General features: G+C 48.4%; 3 protein-coding genes across 4 annotated transcripts in view; 2 read left to right on the forward strand and 1 right to left on the reverse strand.

Annotated features, from left to right (window-relative positions):
• The first annotated feature begins 240 nt into the window (after positions 1-240).
• On the forward strand, positions 241-11618 carry tcf20 (transcription factor 20). Of its 2 annotated transcripts, none has more exons than XM_084488129.1 (5): positions 241-7698; positions 7830-7923; positions 9322-9385; positions 9513-9610; positions 10079-11618. In XM_084488129.1, exons 1-5 carry the CDS (start codon positions 676-678, stop codon positions 10144-10146), a joined length of 7347 nt encoding a protein of 2448 aa, XP_084344255.1. In that variant the 5' UTR covers positions 241-675; the 3' UTR covers positions 10147-11618. The 2 variants fall into 2 exon arrangements, with proteins under 2 accessions (XP_084344255.1, XP_084344256.1); XM_084488130.1 differs by having other exon boundaries at positions 9322-9371.
• A 1813-nt stretch (positions 11619-13431) lies between these two features.
• On the forward strand, positions 13432-18082 carry gsg1 (germ cell associated 1; the record flags this gene model as incomplete). The annotated part of the gene is made up of 6 exons (XM_084488783.1): positions 13432-13729; positions 14636-14683; positions 15275-15439; positions 15705-15816; positions 16023-16263; positions 18038-18082. 6 exons carry the CDS (start codon positions 13432-13434, stop codon positions 18080-18082), a joined length of 909 nt encoding a protein of 302 aa, XP_084344909.1.
• Positions 17288-19452, reverse strand: part of emp1b (epithelial membrane protein 1b) — a 5147-nt gene continuing 2982 nt past the window's right edge. The window contains exons 4-5 of the mRNA XM_084488860.1: positions 18837-18977; positions 17288-18580 (exon numbers count right to left, since the gene is read on the reverse strand). Coding sequence (XP_084344986.1) covers positions 18420-18580; positions 18837-18977 — 302 coding nt within the window. The 3' untranslated portion in view covers positions 17288-18419. The remainder of the gene's footprint in view (positions 18581-18836; positions 18978-19452) is intronic.

The following is a 19452-nucleotide window of genomic DNA, read 5'->3' on the forward strand; positions in this document are numbered from 1 at the left end:
GAAGGCTTGACTAGTGTCACTGTAACGTCCTCACCCCGTCGTGGTCCCAAACAGAGCTGCAAAGCGCAGTGATGCCCGGAGCGTTCGCTGCTACAGGATGCTGTCCTAGGAGTTAACAGAATCTTTTCTTTTTTTTGCACGTGGGTTAGCGATTCCCACCTTTTTATCTCAACCCTTGAGTCTTAGCTCTTCTCTCCTTTATGACACTACAGCCCGGAGAAACCATTTGAGAAGGTTGCGCCTTGATCATCGAACATCTCAGCTGGTTTCGATATTTTTGTGCCAAACTGCTTCAGCAACATGTGAACAGCCGTGTATCTTGTATGTTTTTGCCGATGGAACTATTTTGAACTCGTCATGCACATATAGGTTTTAATCAGTTTTCCCCAATATGAGGTTCTATCTTGTCAGGCCTTATTGAAGGTCAGAGAAAAAAAACAGTAGATCTGCCTTGATCCTTCTCATACATATAATGGTCTGCCGAGACCTAACCGTTGACTCTTTGCTGCTATAAGTGTGAATATTAACGTGATGTGTTCATCTGCCTTCACCGTTTTCACGAAGAGATTTCATTGTTCTACCATCAAATTTTAGACTGCCATTTTCTTTTCCTTGTCTGCACAGAAGGACTCGCTGCCCTCACTTAAAAAAAATTCTCCTGGAAAAGTACGAAAAATGCAACACTTTTCAAACAGCCCAGCACCTCCTTCTCTGCCTCCTGGCTTTAGTGGGAGGAGCGGCGGAGGCCCTACTTACCCTCCTCAACCAGCAGATCCCCACATCTCCCCCCGCATGGCGGAGGATTACACAGCCATGCAGCAGGCGAGCCTCCATCGAGGACATCCCCACCCTGGCCAAGCCTCCCACATGCTGGCATACAGCGGCCGTGCCAGGGGGGTTGGAGACTCTCCTGCCCCCCAGGCTAACCTCCACGGCAGCGCAGGCAGCGGCGGCAACCCCTACCGCAAGGAAGCCATGGATTACTATTTCTCAATGGGCGGCAAGGAACGACATAGGAGGGGCGGGGTAATGGGCTATGGGGCGGGGTTTGGCTACCCTGGAGTTGATGGACATATACCTCAGCAGTACCGCCACGCCGCCTCAGGCTCGGCACAGTCACCTGGCATGATGTCGCCGTACCCGGTGGACTACGGTGCCACGGCTGGCTCTGGAGGCGAGGCAGGAGCCTTCTCTCCCTCGCATCAGTACAGTTTGAGCCAGAACCCTGCTGCCATGCAGCTCCGCCAGCAAGGACAGGGATACCAGTCTGCACACCATGGGCAGCAGCAGCATAGGAACTATCCCCAAGCCACGCACCGAATGACCCCACAGTACCCGCACTACTCCCCGCAGGGGGGCACTCCTTCGGGCTCATCGGGAATGTATAGCCCTCCTCCTCAGCGCTACCATGACGGAACTGGCACCGCTGGGTTCGATCCCAAAGTCAACAGCTCCGCAGGTGTTGCCTCCAGCTCCAACTCGGCCAGTTCAGCGTCTGCAGCCCCCAACAACGTTGCACACATGGAGAACGTGCAGCAGAGTTACCATGCCTCCCCCTACCCCGGCTACTCCCCACAGAGTCACAGTCTCCACAAGCAAGCCCCTCTGCAGCACCACAGCTCCCAGCATGGCCGCGCTGCTGGCTACGACCCTCCGGTCAAGATGCAGCAGCAGGGCCCGTCAAACGCCTCGCTGTATGCTAAACATCACCAGGCCTCCAACCCCAATATACCTCACACAGTGTCGCAAGAAATAGCTAAATCCCCAATGCACTCCAACGCTCAGCAGAATCCAATCAACCAAAACTTCAGCCCTGTGTCCAATCCGTCTCCAGCAGCCTCTGCAGTGCAGTCACCCAACTGTAGCTCATCCCCTTCCCCTCTTATGGGTGTCTCGGAGGCCCATGGTAACCCTGCAGGACATCCAGCCCAGCCTATTGCACCCCCCCGGGGAGGCCATGGCCAGGGAAGGGTATTGCAGACCGTGCCTCAGCTCAGCCCGACGCCCAACTCCAACAGCAGCATCAGCAGCTGCGGTAGCAGTAGCGGCCACAAGGCTCAGGGCGCGAATGCAGCGATCGTGAGTGGGCACTCGTTGACTAGTCGCAGCCGAATGGGCGCAGGTATGGGAGACAGATCACGTGAAGATGGCTCCACGTTGTACTCGTCTCCGCTGGAGAAAATGCAAGACGCTGGCCTTAACAGTCTGAATGCCTTGACTTCCCAAGTAGCCAATTTACCGAACACCGTGCAACACATGCTGCTCACCGACACTGTGTTTTCCCAAAAGAAGGGCAAAGATGGCGGACAGATGCAGCAGCAGGCTGCGCATGCCATTCCCCAAATGCAACAACGGAGTCGTAATGCGAGTGCGGCGTCAAGCACCAGCACGGTCAGAGAAGGTAGTGGCGTGGGAGGGGGTGATGGTTCTGAGGCCGGGGCAGACGAAGACTCCCTTGTGATGTCAGAACGTGGGCCATCGGTCGCCAAGGTAGAGCGAGAGGAGCAGTACTCGGAGGGAGAACACCGGCGAGCCAGGCAGATGAGTGGCGCAAGCAGTGGTTCTGAACCTGCAGGCTTCTGCCCGCCTTCTCATAGTCTTAACCAATCCCAGGCAGGCAAGGTGTCCCATGATAAAACAATGACACACTCCGAGCCAATGACAAAACAAGCAGGGTTTTCTGAGATGAAACCAAATGAAGCCCGCATTCCCTCTGCGTCTCTATGCCCCCCACCAGCTGAGCCCGGACAACACTATTCCACTGCTCCAGTTTCTCGAACCCACTCCTCTCTTAGTGATGATCCTCCTCCCAAACCAAATTGTCGACCAGAGCCACCCCATGGAGATAACCGATATGGCCACAGGAAGATGATGGAAGTGAAAAAGGAAGTGATTAAGAGTGAGAGTGGAGGTGTGGTTAAAACGAGAGACAAAGGAGACAATCAAATGCAAGGCAAAGGAGACGTCAACCTCCTGCAGGATGGTCGCGACAAGGAAAACAGATTTAACAGCGGCTCCAGTGGACACAGTAATGAGCGTGAAGGACCACAGAAGATGTCTGAGGAGCAGCAAAATGCCAGCAGTGTGGGTGTCATTGTTTCGTCTCGGCCTGAAGGAGGTCACCCAGACAAGACCAAGGGTCTTCAGGACCCTAGTGCTGAAGAGAAAGGTCCCCGGCACTACGTTCGAGACTCTAGCAGTCGCAATGGGGAGGAAGGTGTTGATTTAACTGTTTACTCTTCTCACCACCAACTCCACCAGAAGCCAAATTTTGGACGTTCTCAAAATCACCCACAATTGGCCCCGCACAAATATAGCTACCCTGAGCCACAATATGGGCCTGAAGCTTTGTTGAAAAGCAGGGGTAGAAGCGGACCAGGGGGAACCATGGAAGCTGTCTCCAGATACCCAGGGCACCAGCAGCCCCAGTCTGCGTACAGCCCTGCTCATTCTAAAGACCTAGTAGAGGCATCGTTGAAGAGGACTGAAGGTGCAGGGCCAAGAGTCCATGAGGATAACGCTCAACTGCAGCAGTTTCCAAGCCTTTTGCAAGAGGTCCTTCAAGGATATAATTTAGACAGACGTTATGGACGTGCCGAACAAGCATTTCCTCCACATCTCCAGTTGCAACAGCAGTTTCAAACCAGACATGGATTTAGCATGACCGGAATGACTGAAGCCGCTCTACATTCCACCCAAATGGCAACTTCTGGAAAGCCCCAACAGTTGAACCACAAGCAAGGACAAGCTTCGACAGATGCCCATCCCAAGATTCCACCAAATGCAGACAGAGCTAAAGGGGGTGTGTCCCAGGGTAATTTCCCTCAGGCTATAGAGTCTGTGCCTCCTTCCACCAAACACATAAACCTGGCAGACTATTCGTTACCACAGAAGAAGACCTTATCTACCATGAGCACCCCCTCTGCAGTACAAGAGCTCCTTCTGCAAGAGACAGAGCCGCTAACGGGTAGCTCTAACCAAACTGAGACCCAAAAGTCATCAGCTTCCCTGTTAACGCTGTCCTCTGAACGCCGCTCTGTGATCTGTGATGTTTCGCCAAACCGTCGCAGCACCCCTGAACAGGAAGAGAGGGAGAGGGAGAAAGGTCCGGGCGGATCCTCTGTGATTCAAGAGTCGTTTTCCTCAGCCTCAGGGGCCAATGACTTGAGCAAAAAGGATCCAGGAGTAAAACCTGTGGTAAAGATAGAAATGGCATTGAAGGACAGGTGCCCTAGTGTTGCTAATATGCAGCCGGATCGCCACGCCAGTGGATTGGCTAAAGAGGGCAGTTCAAAGCATGTTCATCCTGTTGATCCCTACAGACGAGGTCATGTTGACATGAGCCCCATGCCTCCTCATCCTACCGCCACCACAAACCCGCTATCTTCACCCTCCAGGCACCAGACCTATGGCCATGGGTTTGACCTGACCAGTGGCCACGCCAGTGGGTTTCCTGGATATCGCTATGGGGATACAAGGGAAGGCGGCATGATGCAACGCGGCAACCCCCACTTCCCATCCCATCATCCTTACCATAACCTATCCCCCCAGGCCCAACTGTCAAACCCACAGTCCACCAACAAGCATCAGATGTACCCTCACCCCTGTGGCCCTTCCCACCCACCCCAGGACATCAGCGAATGGGTAGCAGCGATGAACAGGCCGCCCAAGGAGATGATGATGATGCAGTCCGGCACCTCCCCAGGAAGGCATAAACTTCCTAGCCAATCAGAACAGAGAGGGCGGATGGTCCCTCAGACGGACGGAATGAGCAATGAACCTCTGACCAAAACACCTCTCCCCCACCAGAGTGCTTACTACGACATGAAGATGTGGGAGGCATCACACGGGGGCAGAGAAGGCGCGGTATTAATGGAGGGAGAACCCTACTACAGAACAGCTCCGCCTACTGCAGCTCCTCCTCCCTCTGCTCCTGTGGCACCCCATGGGGTCCTTCCTCTGGCATCTAGTTCAAACCTTGTGGAAGCTGATGTCACTAGAAGACCCACAGAGGAACCGAAACCAGCTCGGTCAGTGTCAGCATCCACCTCCATCAAAACCTTCACCGAGGGCAACTCTGCTCCACTACAGGGGCCGCGACCAGCTAAAGTCGGTGGATCCGGAGATACAAACCCGTTGATGTTGAGGCGGAGAGTGCGGTCCTTCATCTCTCCCATCCCTGCCAAAAGACAGCTGCAGGAGGCCAGGGCAGCCCTCAACTCCCACCATTCCCCCGGGGCCCAGTCAGAGTCCAGCCACAACAACGAAGACGACTCGTCAAGTTCAGACATAGTTTGTCCCCGCCTGTCGTCCCCTATTTCTGGTGAGAATGCCTACTCACAGTCAATGTCTCCCTCTGGTGGAAAGAGTAAGCCTCTGCCTCCCAGGAAAGGGCGCGGTCTGAAACTGGAGGCCATAGTGCAGAAGATAACTCCAAATGTTCAGAAGCCAATGGGACTGGACGGCGAGTCAAACCATTACCCAGGCTATTCTCATTCAGAGCTGACTTCGTTCAGTGACTCACAGGGCCAAGACATTTCCCATTACCCAAGAGTTATAGGTGGGGACGAGGGTTACCTTGATGAAGGTCACTCTTTGAATGACCTGACCTTCAGAGGAGTGGACGACGCAGGGCCACTACCTCCCATCGCTTACCCCTGTGAGCCTCACCAGACCTCCCAGGGTCTCAAACAAACAGACTTTGACTTTGGTTTAGGGGCTGCGGTGGTTTCAGCCTCCGGTGACAAGGAGGACTTCACCCTGCTGGGTCCTCTACCCCCTCCTCCGCCTCTCCCTCGTCCGGTCCAGGGCTCGCCTCCTCCTTCCTCATCGGCGCTGTCCGACATCCAACATTTCACAAACACCTACCAGCAGCTTGAGACCCGCCGGGGAGAACAGTCTGCGGCCAACCTCCTTAGACAGAAGCTTCAGGAAAGCGGGATTGGATTTGAAGACTATCCTGGCAGGGACTACTACGCAACCACCCCCCCACACCACAGCCAGACCTCGGGCCTCCTGCTGAGCAGACCACAACACCACATGTCCTCCGGGAGGTCCAGTCTGTCACCACAAGACTGCAAGATGTCAGACAGTTCTGTGCCTAAAGGCTATTTCCCATCAGGCAAAAAGAAGGGCAGACCTGTGGGAAGCGTCAACAAGCAGAAGCGTGCCCAGGGCCAGAGCCAGAACACATCCCCGGGTCACAACAGCATGCAAGGGGGTCCCCTAACGCCCTCTGCTCCCTCTCTAGCTGCTCTCCCCTCCCTGCCCCCCCCACCGGGACAAACCTGCAGCAGCATGTCCGCCTCCCCTCCCCCCCCTCTGGTAGACCGCCCACCCACCCCGCCCCTGGCACCGCCCGTGCTGACCCAGGTGGTGAAGGTGGATGTAGAGAGTGAGGACACCCATCCGGAGGTGGAGGTGAAGCTCCTCAGACGGAGACGAAGAGGGGTGAAGGAAGAGGGTGGTGCGGCGGATGTCAGGGGTCGCCAGAGGAGGAGGCGGAGAGTGGGAGCGGGAGCAGCCCCCATGCCTCAAGAAGACCGCGAGACCTCACCGTGCACTGCAGGCCCACCGGACCCCAGTAGGAAGGGTCCGTCGTTTCCCCACATCCATGTCGAGAAGAAGGTGCCTGAGGTGGGGGCGGTATGCACCATCGTCAATGCCAATGATGAGGAGAAGTTGAAGGGGGAGCGTAGTTTACCTGGAGGAAAGACTGGTTTGGATTCTCTGCTGGTCTCTGCGTTTTCCACCCACCTTACCCGGAGGGAGAGGGAGGCGGAGCAGCGGGAGTCGGATGAGGCGGAGAGCAGTCTCCCGGTGGTGAAGGCTCTTCCGTCCTCCGGATACGTGGTCTCTGGACCCGTGATCACAGAGACCAACCACTCTGGCCGCCTGCTCTGCTGCCTCTGTCAGAAATGGGCAAATTACAAACACCTGGGAGATCTGTATGGGCCGTACTACCCTGCCGAGTATGCCACCAGGCTGCCCAAGAACCAACCGCAGGTCCGGCAGTGCCAAGCCACCACTGTAGCCAACCGTACGGGGCCAAGCTCCGACCACAACTCGAACGTATCGGGCAGTCTCCAAGACTTGGCACAACAAGACTGTCAGATCCCTAGACCCCCTGAAAGCGACTATGCCATCAGCCTGCTGCGACAGGCCACCTCCCCTCATCTGGCAGTGAGCGGGTTCTCCCCCGCTGGCGCAGATGAGATGATGATGATGTATCTGTCTGGGAAGCTGAGCAGCAACTGCAGCTCGGGCGCCAGTAAAACCCCGTCGCTGTCCTGGGACATGCACCTGGACACTCGCCCCATCCCAGAGCTGAAGAGGGAGCCGGATCTTGAGATTGAGCTGCAGCCCAATCCCCAGCCCCCGCCCCCAGAGGAAGCTCAGCAGCGACCCCAACACAGGAAGCTCACCTCCCACCCACGCTTCAAGCGAAGGCACAAGTCCACCGAGGACTCCCCCAGGATGGTGCCGTCCAACAGCAAGGCCTCGCTGCCATTCCAGCCCCCTCCCCCCGCCCTGGACTCCCTGGGACCCCTGGCTCAGCTGGCTCAGCTGCCCCAGATGCCCATGGACCCCGAGGAGCTGTGGTTCCACGAGGGCTGCATGGCCTGGACCAGTGGGGTATACCTGGTCAACGGCAGACTATACGGCCTGCAGGAGGCACTAGATGGTGCCAGAGAGACGGTCAGTACATCTGAACATGTCTTCACCCATTGAGGTGGATATATTTGTGAATTTGTGAATTTTTTTCTCTTCTGAAATGATATATTGTGTAATTTCCCATGTTGGGTTCATACTCTTCCTGTGCTGTGCAGAACTGCTCCTACTGCGAGGCGGTGGGCTCCACCCTGGGCTGCTACACCAAGGGCTGCACCCTGCGCTATCACTACCTGTGTGCCATGGAAGCAGGTAGCCACCCCGCTCCGTTATCAGAACTACACTGAACGTTACCGTAGCTACGCTCTGAAACTCTGGAACTAAATGGAAGCTAGTGTTTTTTCCCCCCATCAATATCCCACAGCTTCTTCTGATCTTTAACCTTGTTGCTAGTTAACAGCTACGCAGCTCTCGACTAAATAGGAATCTATGCTACTAAAAATTAGATGGACTGAATTAACACATATCGCCTGTGTAACATACGTATTGATGTGAATGAAATGTAACAAGCATTAACATATGCACCCATTAACTATGTAGAGATAGAAAATTAAATAACACATGGAAATAGGGGAGAAAAATAAGGTTAAACTAAAAAAAGCTTTAAAATCACCAAACTAACATCATATGAATAAAGTAATGTGTCACGTTCTATGATGCTAAATCTTCAAGGTTAAAGACTAACTGTGTGTTCACACCGCACTTCGCCCCGCGACACGTTTCAATGTTAAGTGAACGTAGAGATGCGTATCGGGTAAACTTTTTGTCGCCGGGACCCGCGACAAGATTTGATTGACGGGGCGACAGTTTTCCCCAAGACGGGCGGGCGCGTTCACGTGGATTTTGTCGCGTGAATTTAATGATATGCGGCTGATATTAACAAACATTGTTTGTTAGCAGTATTGTATACATTATCGTTGTCGACTTGTGTTCATAATATGCATGTGTCCCCCTGTTAATATACATCGCCATGGACCAACCGTTCCCTGCACTCCGCAGTGAACCGCAGCTTGAGGAGGAGAAAGTGATTGTTGTCGTTTGCGACTCCCGGAGCTCTATATATAATATATAATATATAAATATCTATATAATATAATATATACGATATATATAATATCACGGCACAAAGCGGTGTGCGCCTCCGGATTATATTATTAACCCATAAACGACGGGCATTCCGACGTCTCTCCCTCTTCCACAACAGGTACAGACACACATCTCGGCCATGGTTGATGAGACTGAATTGGCATGAATGACCGTTGGCGGGCAAAACGCTCCGCGACAAATTTCGCCCCGCGACACGTTTCTGTGCACACATTAAGCACAGTGACAGATTTCGCTGAGTCGCACGACAACATACGCAGCTTCGCGCGAACAGGCGAAAATTGTGTCTTTTGGTGTGAACGCAGTTACAATCTAAAATACATACCTAACCATATCTTATCTAAACACTGTTGCCGTGTTTACATCTGAACTAAATATCAAAATATTGTCAGTCTCTTCCAGCTGAACTGAATTGACTGACTCACTTCCATTCATGGTACTAGCCACTAGGTGGGAGTGTAGGACATCATTTATACAGACAGTCCATCAGGTTTTTTTAATGTAAACTACGTCTTCAAGGGTATCTAAATGTTCTCTCTCCCCCAGATTGCATGTTGAATGAAGATAACTTCTCCCTTCGTTGTCCGAAGCACAAGGTAAAGATGGAGAGGTTGGTCTTCTGTCGTTACCCACAACATCCAATTACACCACCTTTTAAGATTCCTTTTGTTGATGACGAAGGTATCGCTCTTCCTCTTCCTCCTCCTCCTCTTCCTCCACCTCCTCTTTTTCTGTAGTTCATACAGAGTGGTCGGCCAGCCAAGCCGATCTTCCTGGAGCAGTCAGAGAGAGGTTGACACCAACGAGGAAGAACAGACGCGGGGGTCTGGAGACTGTGAGTGAAGGCAATGGAGAGGGAGGGAGGGATGAATGAACTAGGAGAGTGGGAGAGAGAAAATGGGAGGGGGTGAGGGATAGCAAAGTGTTCTTTACGTGAGATACTTTTGTGTCATGCAAAGGGTGATATTGTGTGCCAAGTGAGTTATGCATTATAATAGTCGCATCTAGTACTACTATTATGCCCTAGCATGATTCTTGCACTTTTTGGTTTGCATCTTTGTGGTTGAATGCTTATTATAAGCTTATAATAAATATATATATATACTAGAATAATACTTCTAGTAGAAGTATTACTAGTTATTCTACTAGTACCAGTATACCTGTATAAACTGTATGCTGTATGGGATTATCATATCTATGCTGTCAGCTCTTAGACGTGCCTTCTGGTGTTGCTTGGTCATGGACTAGTGGTTCCTGAGTCCTGGTCAGATGTGAAAACAAAAACCCATCTGGTGTGTTACAGGGAAGGATGGAGAGGAGGACGACGACGACGAGGATGAGGAGCAGCAGCAGGAGGAGGAGAACTTCTGAACCTCGTTGCTGCAGAGCCGTTCTGTCTGATGGACGGACTGACAGACACGGAAACCTTTGTGGAATGTACTTCTCACCCGTTGAGAGAAAACAAACCTTTTGTAGGCCAGGCGTCGCGAGGAACTTTTGACCACGATAATGAACAGCAAGGGTTACCATGGATACAGAAGTGTGTTGGAACACTGGGAACAAAATATCAACAACAACAAAGTGTTAGCCCCCCCCCTCCTGCCCTGTTGACTGGTTGGTAGGTTGGTTTGTTAACTGGCTAGTTGGTTGGCTGGTTGGCTGGTTGTGTAGTTGGTTGGCTGGTTGTGTAGTTGGTTGACTGGTTGGTTGGTTGGATGACTGGTTGGTTGGTTGGGTGCTTGGTTGACTGGTTGGTTGGTTGCTTGACTGGCTGACTGGTTGGTTGGTTGGTTGGGTGGGTGCTTGGTTGACTGTTTGGTTGGTTGGCTAGTTGTTTTGTGGGCAGAATGTCATTTTGAGGACGGGGAGGATGACTGGCTCTTCATAGTATTCTTTCATTATTATTTTACTCAGCATTAGTACTTCAGTATTTACGTATGGGAGCGGTCGTGTACTTGTATGTGTTTTATACTCTCAAACCACCCCACATATCATGTTATGTTTTTACACTTCCTGGAGGGGCGGGGCCTGTAGAACTTGGGACGTCAGGGTTGATTGGCCACACAGACATTAATGCCTTGCACAGGGGTCTGATGCCTTTGAACATTCACGTGTGTGTGTGTGTGTGTGTGTGTGTGTGTGTGTGTGTGTGTGTGTGTGTGTGTGTGTGTGTGTGTGTGTGTGTGTGTGTGTGTGTGTGTGTGTGTGTGCGCTTGAGCATATGAGTAAATGAGAGTACGAGTGTGCAGGATACGTGAGGTGCGAGGCTGTTTTTGGTCTATTATGAAAAGTGTTCTTATTTTTTTTAAGCAAGGCAGTTTTTACGGTACAGATAGTATTGAGGAGAGCGTATAGTTGGATGCTTATTTTCACGTTTAGAGACAAACTGTTTGCTGTCTTCAGCGAGAAGAAGGAGGAGGTAGGGTCGCGAGCACCTGGCAGAAGGTCTTACAGGAAGCTGTGTACAGAGACTTCCTGCTGACGGATGACCATGTTGTTTATGGAACCAAAACCTTTTTTGATGAAGTCATGAGAGCAGCCACCCAATTGGCCACCTGTGCTGTCCAATGAGGCAGGAGGAGGAGGAGTCATAGTAACCAAGTACTTTTATTTCTCGGCGTCTGTTGGGGCGAGAGTTTGTCCAATCAGACGCAGCGTTTCCATGAAGCCACAGAGTGCGTCGTACACCGTGTCGTCTACATAATTTTTTTATCGTTACTCTTGTAAAAAAAACCTAAAAAGTGAAAGGATAGAGCTGAGTCCATGCTGTACTAGATACCTGTCAATATGTATATGAATTATGAATACAACACACAAAACTGCTTCGACTCCTCTGATCTTCACTAAAGTGTTTGTTTTGTCCTGAACTGTTTCTACCGTTTCCTCTCTTTCACTGGCTAGTTGCTCCTCTCTTTCTCTTCTGCTGAAACCGGTTTTCTAAACTTCCATTGCTAACCAGAGGTTAGTTTTTTCTCGAAATGTCTTGTCCAATTAAGAAAAATAACCGAAGGAACCAAAGTATATGTAATGCTAAGAGATTTTGGCAAAGACTGAGTTTATACACTCAAATATTTCATGGTTAGTATCACTGTTCATTGACCCACAGAGTGTCACCAAAATAGTTGAAGTATGTTCAAAGTATTTTTACCAACATCATACATGTATTATCCATGTACTCCAATACATTTACTTGAGTAGACTGTTTACCAGGTGACTTAAGAAAGTGCTGTTTAACGTATCATAAACGTGCAGTTTTATACTAACTTCACCATATGCAGGTTTTCAGTGTATGGTTGAAAGTTTAAAAGCCAATTCCTACCGTTAATCTTTATTATCAGTCAAAAAGGTATTCATGTGAATAGTGGTAGCTCATATTGAAATAACCACTATTTGCATGTTTTATTATGACAGAAGAACATTGAAGCAGGGCTGAGACAACCTGTAAAGGCTGTTAGAAAAGCATGATTTTCTTTGGATTTATTTATTTTCTAATCCAGGTTTACGTCTTCATGAATATTTATTTATTCTGTATATTATTCTTTCTAATGTTGTTCACCTGCGCGTCGTTGTCCTAATCAAAGAAACAGCGCCCTCTGGTTGTAGTAGGCCTAGAGTTCGCTATTTCACAGACTGCCGTTTGATGGACTCCACTCAAGCTGCATATCATCTCCTCTCCGCCGTCTCTGTTTTTCACATTTACATGGCCATGGCACAAAAGTAAAATAGGGTGCTTCATTCCAAACGAATAAAAGAATAGCACAAAATGTACATTTATAAAATGGTCTAAAATAAAATATTATAAAAAGGTAATGTGTTTATACGGTGAAAAAGTAAGCCTATGATATGAGGTAATGGTCAGGATAGGTTTGAGTTAATCAAACTATTTCCTTTGACTATGTCATAGAATTACTTGTCCCTAACCATTATTGAAAGTATATGACACTATATATTGTTGACCCTTATGCATAAAAAAGTGACTTAGGTGTCCAGTATCAAATTTTGTTAAAAATGTGTAGCTATGAATATTTTATTCTGTCAATATACGAGTCTATTCCATTGGTCTAACCACCTTTCTCTCGCTCATTGGTCTAAACACCTGTCTCTCTCCTATCGGTCTCTCTCAGATATAGTGGATATAAATTGGAACAGATGGAGTTGTTTTGGATTTAGAGATGCATGGGCGGATTAAAAAGGTGTGTGTATAATCTGACCAGCTAAATAAGAGTTACAGATGAAAAGTGAACCAATCTCTTCAGTGATGGAAGACCGCACGTTCACCTCCCCCGCGCTCTAGACTGGAAAAGAAAGACCTTAGAAAATGTGAGTTGATTTTTATAAAAATGTATAATAGTATTAACCCTTTATTATCATGCAGGTTGTTTAAAAAAAATATATCAATTAAGATATAATCAATAAAGAATATATATATATTTTTTTTTTTGTTTAACATTTTTTGTATTAGGTAGACAGAAAAATAGGAAATAGGGCCTACCTTCTGCAATTTTGAATAGTGTGCAATAGTAACTAGTAAACATTGCAGATCTATTGCATTTTCTAGCTTGGCACAGCAACATTTGACAATCTCAAATTAATGTGAAAAAATGTATAGGCCTACAAATAAAAATAATAAGCCCGCTGAAACTCTACGCAGCCGGCATGACGATCCTGCAGCGGATCCGCTCCCCGCGGCTCTCCTTCGCCCAGACGGTGGCGTCGCTGGCGCTGGGCGGCGCAGCACTGACCTCGTCCTACTGGTGCGTGGGGGTGCAGAAGGTCCCCAAGCCGCTTTGCTCACTCGCCCGGCAGCGGCGTTGCGTCCCCGTCCCGGGTATGGCCAACAACGCCTCCGACATCCTGTTCTCCTGGGACACCGGGGACGACCGCTTCGTCTTTCCCGAGTTCCATGTGGGCATCTTCTACTGCTGCCAGGAGAACATCTACACGGACGCCTGGGGTGAGGACACGCCCCCCCCCCCCCCAGAAACCATGAACATAATTTAAATTTTTTTGTACACACAATAATCTGAACGTTTTTTGGCTGTATTGTTTTTTGCTGTAGACACTGCCAGGCTCGTCCGCATTTTGATTGACGTGTTCAAATACTATTAACTGCCAGATTATGTCACTTGAGTAGAAAGGCGTGTGTGTGTGTGTGTTATTTATGGTGATCCATTTCATTAGTTATACTGAAATTTGAATTTAGTTCTTAGGTGTGTGTGTGTTCTTTCCTGAGCCAACCTCTCATGAGATTAGCGTGTGTGTGGAGATTTTGCGGTGAACATCAGGACCTGTGGAGGGATTATGTGGGAGAGAAGATTAATGATATCCTTAACACAAGGTCGGGTCAAAAGATAATCATTGCGCAATTATTTAGAAAAATCGCAAGAGTACAATTCAAGGATTTAGAATGGTGCTTTCTAAAAGCTCAAGGTCTACTTCATACAATTTTATTAAAGTTCTATTCCACACCTGGTGAAGAGTTAATGAGACCTAAACAACTATCAAAACACAAATAAATGAGTAATTCCTCTTCATACAAGATATGAACTTTGACCTTGGTACTAAAAATATATCATTTCTTTTTTTCCCTTAACTATTTCAGGTATATTTTAAAATAACTTACATTAACATAATAACACATTTATTGTTGTTTAATGTTGTTGTTGTTCCCCTAACCCTCATGTCCATCTACTCTCCTCTCCTCCTCATCCCATCTCTTCTCATCTCCTTCTTATCTCTCCTCCTCCTCCTCTTCCATTCTCCTCTCTGCCATTCTTCTCTTCCTTTCCTCCTCTTCTCCTCTCCTCCCCGTCTCCAAACATCTCTGTCTCCGTGGTAACAAGCATCTGATCTCTTCCAGAGGAGAAGTGTCGTAGCTTCCACTCCCTGACTCCTCCATCAGAGAAAGGTACGTCCACCTGCCTTAGTGCTACAATAGTACTGCAATACTGCAGTGTTTTGTGTGTATTGTAGTGTGTTTTTGTGTGTCTCTCTCCTTGGTATACACACCTGTCTCTCTCAGTGCCTTAAACACTTGCCTTTCTCCCTCTTGTTGGTCTAAAAGGCTGTCTGTCTCATTGGTCCAAAGTTCAGACAGTAGCCCCCTGTTTGGACTCCAAACAGGTCTTTAGACTCAAAAAACATCTGTCACACACTCATTGGTCTAAACACCTGTCTCTCTCTCTCATTGGTCGATACATCCATCTCTATCATTGGTCTAAACACCTGTCTCTCTCTCTCATTGGTCTATACATCCATCTCTATCATTAGTCTAAACACCTGTCTCCCTCTCTCATTGGTCTATACACCCGTCTCTTTCAGTGGTCTAAACACCTGTCTCTCTCTCTCATTGGTCTATACATCCATCTCTATCATTGGTCTAAACACCTGTCTCCCTCTCTCATTGGTCTATACATCCGTCTCTTTCAGTGGTCTAAACACCGGTTCCTCTCTCCTAATGGTCTCTCTCTGTTTTTCTCTGTCTCTGATTGGTCCTCAGCCATGATGTGGCTGTCGGTCATCATGGAGCTCATGTACATGGGGCTGCTGTGCTTGAGCTGCCTGCTCCTGTGCCTCCAGCTGTGCGTGGGGGCGTGCTCGCCGGCCGGCCGGCGCTGGGGACAGATGTTCAACGCCTTTGCCGCTGTCTTCACCGTCCTGGCAGGTGAGCTAACGTAAAACACGTTCATGGCACGCCTAGCTCCGCCCCCTAGCCCCGGCTCCTCCCCTCCTTGAGTCGGCCCCGCCCTCAGTACGGGCCCCAAAGACTGCACCCCTGCCCTCTGCAGCTTTATAACAATAACAAGGTTAATCTGTATGTTAAAAGATTAAAGACAATCTGCATGTTATACTATAGATATATATTATATATACTTGCACTGTTTTTTCTGTGTGTGTGTGTGTGTGTGTGTGTGTGTGTGTGTGTGTAGGTCTGATAGGCATGGTGGCCCACATGATGTTCATGCAGGTGTTCCAGACCACCGTCTCCATGGGACCAGAAGACTTCAAACCACACAGCTACGGATACTCCTGGGCCTTTTAGTGAGACTCACACACACACACACACACACACACACACACACACACACACACACACACACACACACACACACACACACACACACATCTTGCTGGCTTTATTAATAAATCAGAAAGGTCAAGGTAGTTTGTCACGACATAAATCACACTCCCATATCAGCTGTACACTGCTTTAATGTACTGTGTGTGTGTGTGTGTGTGTCCTCCAGCGTGGCCTGGGTGGGCTTCACGGTGTGCATGGCTGCGGGGGTCTCCACCCTCAACAGCTACACCAAGAAGGTCCTGATGGTTGGACCCCGCTTCCCCTCCGCCTCCGACTACACCGTGCCCTACCCCGACTCCCCCCCTCCCCTCTCCCACCTCTCGCCCTACTATGACCCCCAGCACTCTGCATCCCCCTCTCCTCTCCTCACCCAATCGGCCTCCCTCCCTAACCCCCATCCTCACCAAGTTCCACGGCCGCCCTCCCCACCACCCATGCCACGCCCCTCTCCTCCCTCCGACGCCTCTCCCTCCCGTCTCCCGGCGTCTCCCCCCGACGGGGCCGACCAGGGTCGCTGCGGAGATCGCCGGGCGAGGACGACGACATGCTGCTCTGAGGCCACGCCTCCATCTCAGAGTCCACGCCTCCATATATGAAGCCACTCCCCCTTTAAAGGCTACACCTGCTATCCGAGGCCCGGCCTCCATCTCCGAGGCCACGCCTTCCTGTCTCCCTGCTGGTTAAAGACAGCAGGTCATGTACATGCAATCAATGTGGACATGCAGGAAGTTGTCCCAGGGTAAATATCGTAATTGTATCGAGTAGGAGGAATCAAATTTTGTTTTATTCAAAATAATGAATAATATATAATGTATATAATTTGAAGGCAGTGACTTAAATATGCAATTAGAATGTCCTTAGTTGGCAAAACGACAAAAGGACTCATTAATAAAAACATGTTAACTCATTTAATTTAAATCAGGGGAATATTTTTTAACAATTAATGCTAATATATTGGTAAACCTGGACCTCCTTTTAAGATTATTATGGGTCGGAGGGACTAAAGCTGAATTTTTTTTTTTTAATTGCTCAGAAAATAAGGGTCCAGGTTGAAATATCCTTTAGTTTATCCTTTAAGTTATCCTTTAAGTCTTATAGTGACAAAGTTCATCTCTTTAGCATTTGCTAAAATGTACTATTCTATTGTTGACATTGCTGATAACCGTTGCAAAGCAGCTAAGCTTCCCTCATGACTATCGTCTGTCTTGGGATTTGCGGACAAGGTGGTTTTCTAAAACCACATTTAAGTTGTTTAGGTATATGTGTGGAAATATTCTGGCCTTAAGTATGGTGTAAGACATGTTTACACTGAGCATGCTCAGCGCAGCTCTTCATGACGCTGCTGCTCACTGATGGCTTTAGCATCCGGCTACTTTTAGCACCATGATACCAATCTTACAACGAGAGACAGAAAACAAGAGGATTTTTTTTTGAAGTTTTACTGTATTAGAAATGATCACCTTTCCATTCATGAGAAAATAATGATAACAAAAATAAAAGATTTACACACAGAATATTATGGGAAATATATTTACACAAATCGAGTGGTTTCTATCGTTCTTTTAACCAGTTGATTTTAGTCTACTGATGAAATACATTATTATTCAATGTTAATGATGAATTTATATTTCATCATTATTCATTTGAAGTCCAGTAAACAGAGGTTATGATGTCGTTGGCAAATATATTTCCATATTTTACAATCCACCAGGCTCAGAAAGCGTCTAAAACATTTTAACCAATTTAAAATCCTTTAAAGGCTTTAACTTATTCAAGCATTCCATCTAAATAACCTAAATCCCTACTTCCTGTCATGGGTCATCTCAATCAAGATGTTATTCCAGTTACCCAACGTGTGTTCATACACAGCACTGTACTGAGCTGAATTGTTTGATCGATCAATGATCGATTTGGTTTGTCATTCATGGGAGCCGTTTGATGGACTGAACAGTCAGACCATAACAACAGAGACACGTGGCATGAAGTAGGATCAGAGCACTTAAATACAATAATCACGTGAAGAACTAGCTACAACAAACTCAAAATAGAACTCTCCCCTTTTAAATCACCCACAGCTAAATGTACAAACAAACAAACAAACAAACAATCAAACGCACACGAGATACCACAGTCTATAATGCCACCGGGTGTGTGTTTGAGTCTCGTGACTCTGGATCTCAGAACATCTCAGCTCCGTCGACAACGACGACACCCGAGATATTCTGAGAGTGGTGGTCTGCATCCGCACACCTGGAATACCACTCTGTGATTGATTGAGTTTGCCTGTTGGTCCTCAACCACTGAAAACCCTTCATATAGAATATTATACCAAGGGTTCTACACTATTATTATCGGTAAGACTATACTCTTTTTTTTTCCCAGCAAACTGAATCAAAAACGTAGCATATTCCAGAGACACTGTGCCTGTTGAAGGACCAAGGGCAGTGGTTTCCAGAGGACTGACCCATGGTATTAAAGGGCTAGCCATGGTGTCAGCCCATGGACCAGGATCTGTCTAAATCACCAGGGTTACTGCGGCCGGGCCATGGGGCTCATGTGTCTCTCACGCCGTCTTCTTGCGTAAGACGAAGTAAATGATGGAGGAGATAAAGGTGATGCTGAAGGAGATCCAGGCCAGGATGTAGCAGTGGCCGTACCAGCCGGTGTTCTCCTGCAGGTGGAAGCGGTCGGTGTAGATGGCCGCTGCAATCATGATGGACAGAGCTGGGGGAGAGAGAGGGAGAGAATGTTAGTAGGGATCAGGAGAGATTCAAGAGAGAGATGGAGGAGAGAGACAGAGGAGGTGAGTGAGAGATTGAGGAGAACAAAAGAGTGAGAGAAAGAGCCAGCTGAAGAAGAGGAAATTAAAGTTGCAGACATCTATAGCATCATCATACTTGGTGATGGTAAAAATGTATTAGTTCCATGAAGATGCCTGGCAGACTTAATGCAGAATGAATGAAAAATAGAGACAACTCACCGGCCAGCAGCTGGAAGATGCCAGAGAGGGTGAACCTCTTGCCCTTGGTTAGGGTGAAGAGCTGGGCCAAGAACACCAGGATGGAAATGATGGAGAAGATGCATGCAAGCACCGAGCTGGCCTGAACTGCCTGGAGGTACTCTGCAGGGGGCACCAGAGAGAGAGATATGTTTTATACTTCACTATACAGTTATGATGTGGACTCGCCCAACTAACACCACTGTGACTCATTCAGATCATGACCATCTTCTAGAACTTCCTAAACATCCCGTATTTACTTTTGGTTGTTTTATAATTGTTAAAACATCTCCGACAACTCTCCAATACTTCCTGCAGGGGTACCCGAATTTCCCTTCTAGGAATCATGAAGAACATCTTAATGTAGAACCTTCTAGTCATAATAACCTGTAGTCATAATGTGGCCACTAAAGACACAATCACTATTTAAAGCTACTTTCAAAAATGTTTTTGACAAACTATTATCAAAAGCATGACACACCACTTCACCATGTACCCTCAACACTCTCAGCTCTGTCATGTGTTATTCGGATCCAACCACCCATTTGCCACGCCCTTTTTTTAATTGACAAGCCCTCTTGCAAATAAAAAGCCTCTT

Source organism: Micromesistius poutassou (genome assembly GCF_964030765.1).
Source record: "Micromesistius poutassou genome assembly, chromosome: 1".
Taxonomy (NCBI): Eukaryota; Metazoa; Chordata; class Actinopteri; order Gadiformes; family Gadidae; genus Micromesistius; species Micromesistius poutassou.

Excerpts from the sequence above, each read along its gene's own strand:
- tcf20 (XM_084488129.1), top strand. The coding sequence starts at position 676 with ATGCAACACTTTTCAAACAGCCCAGCACCTCCTTCTCTGCCTCCTGGC. Across the intron at positions 7,924-9,321 it reads CCTGTGTGCCATGGAAGCAG|ATTGCATGTTGAATGAAGAT; the intron begins GTAGCCACCCCG and ends TCTCTCCCCCAG. Across the intron at positions 9,386-9,512 it reads CACAAGGTAAAGATGGAGAG|TTCATACAGAGTGGTCGGCC; the intron begins GTTGGTCTTCTG and ends CTTTTTCTGTAG.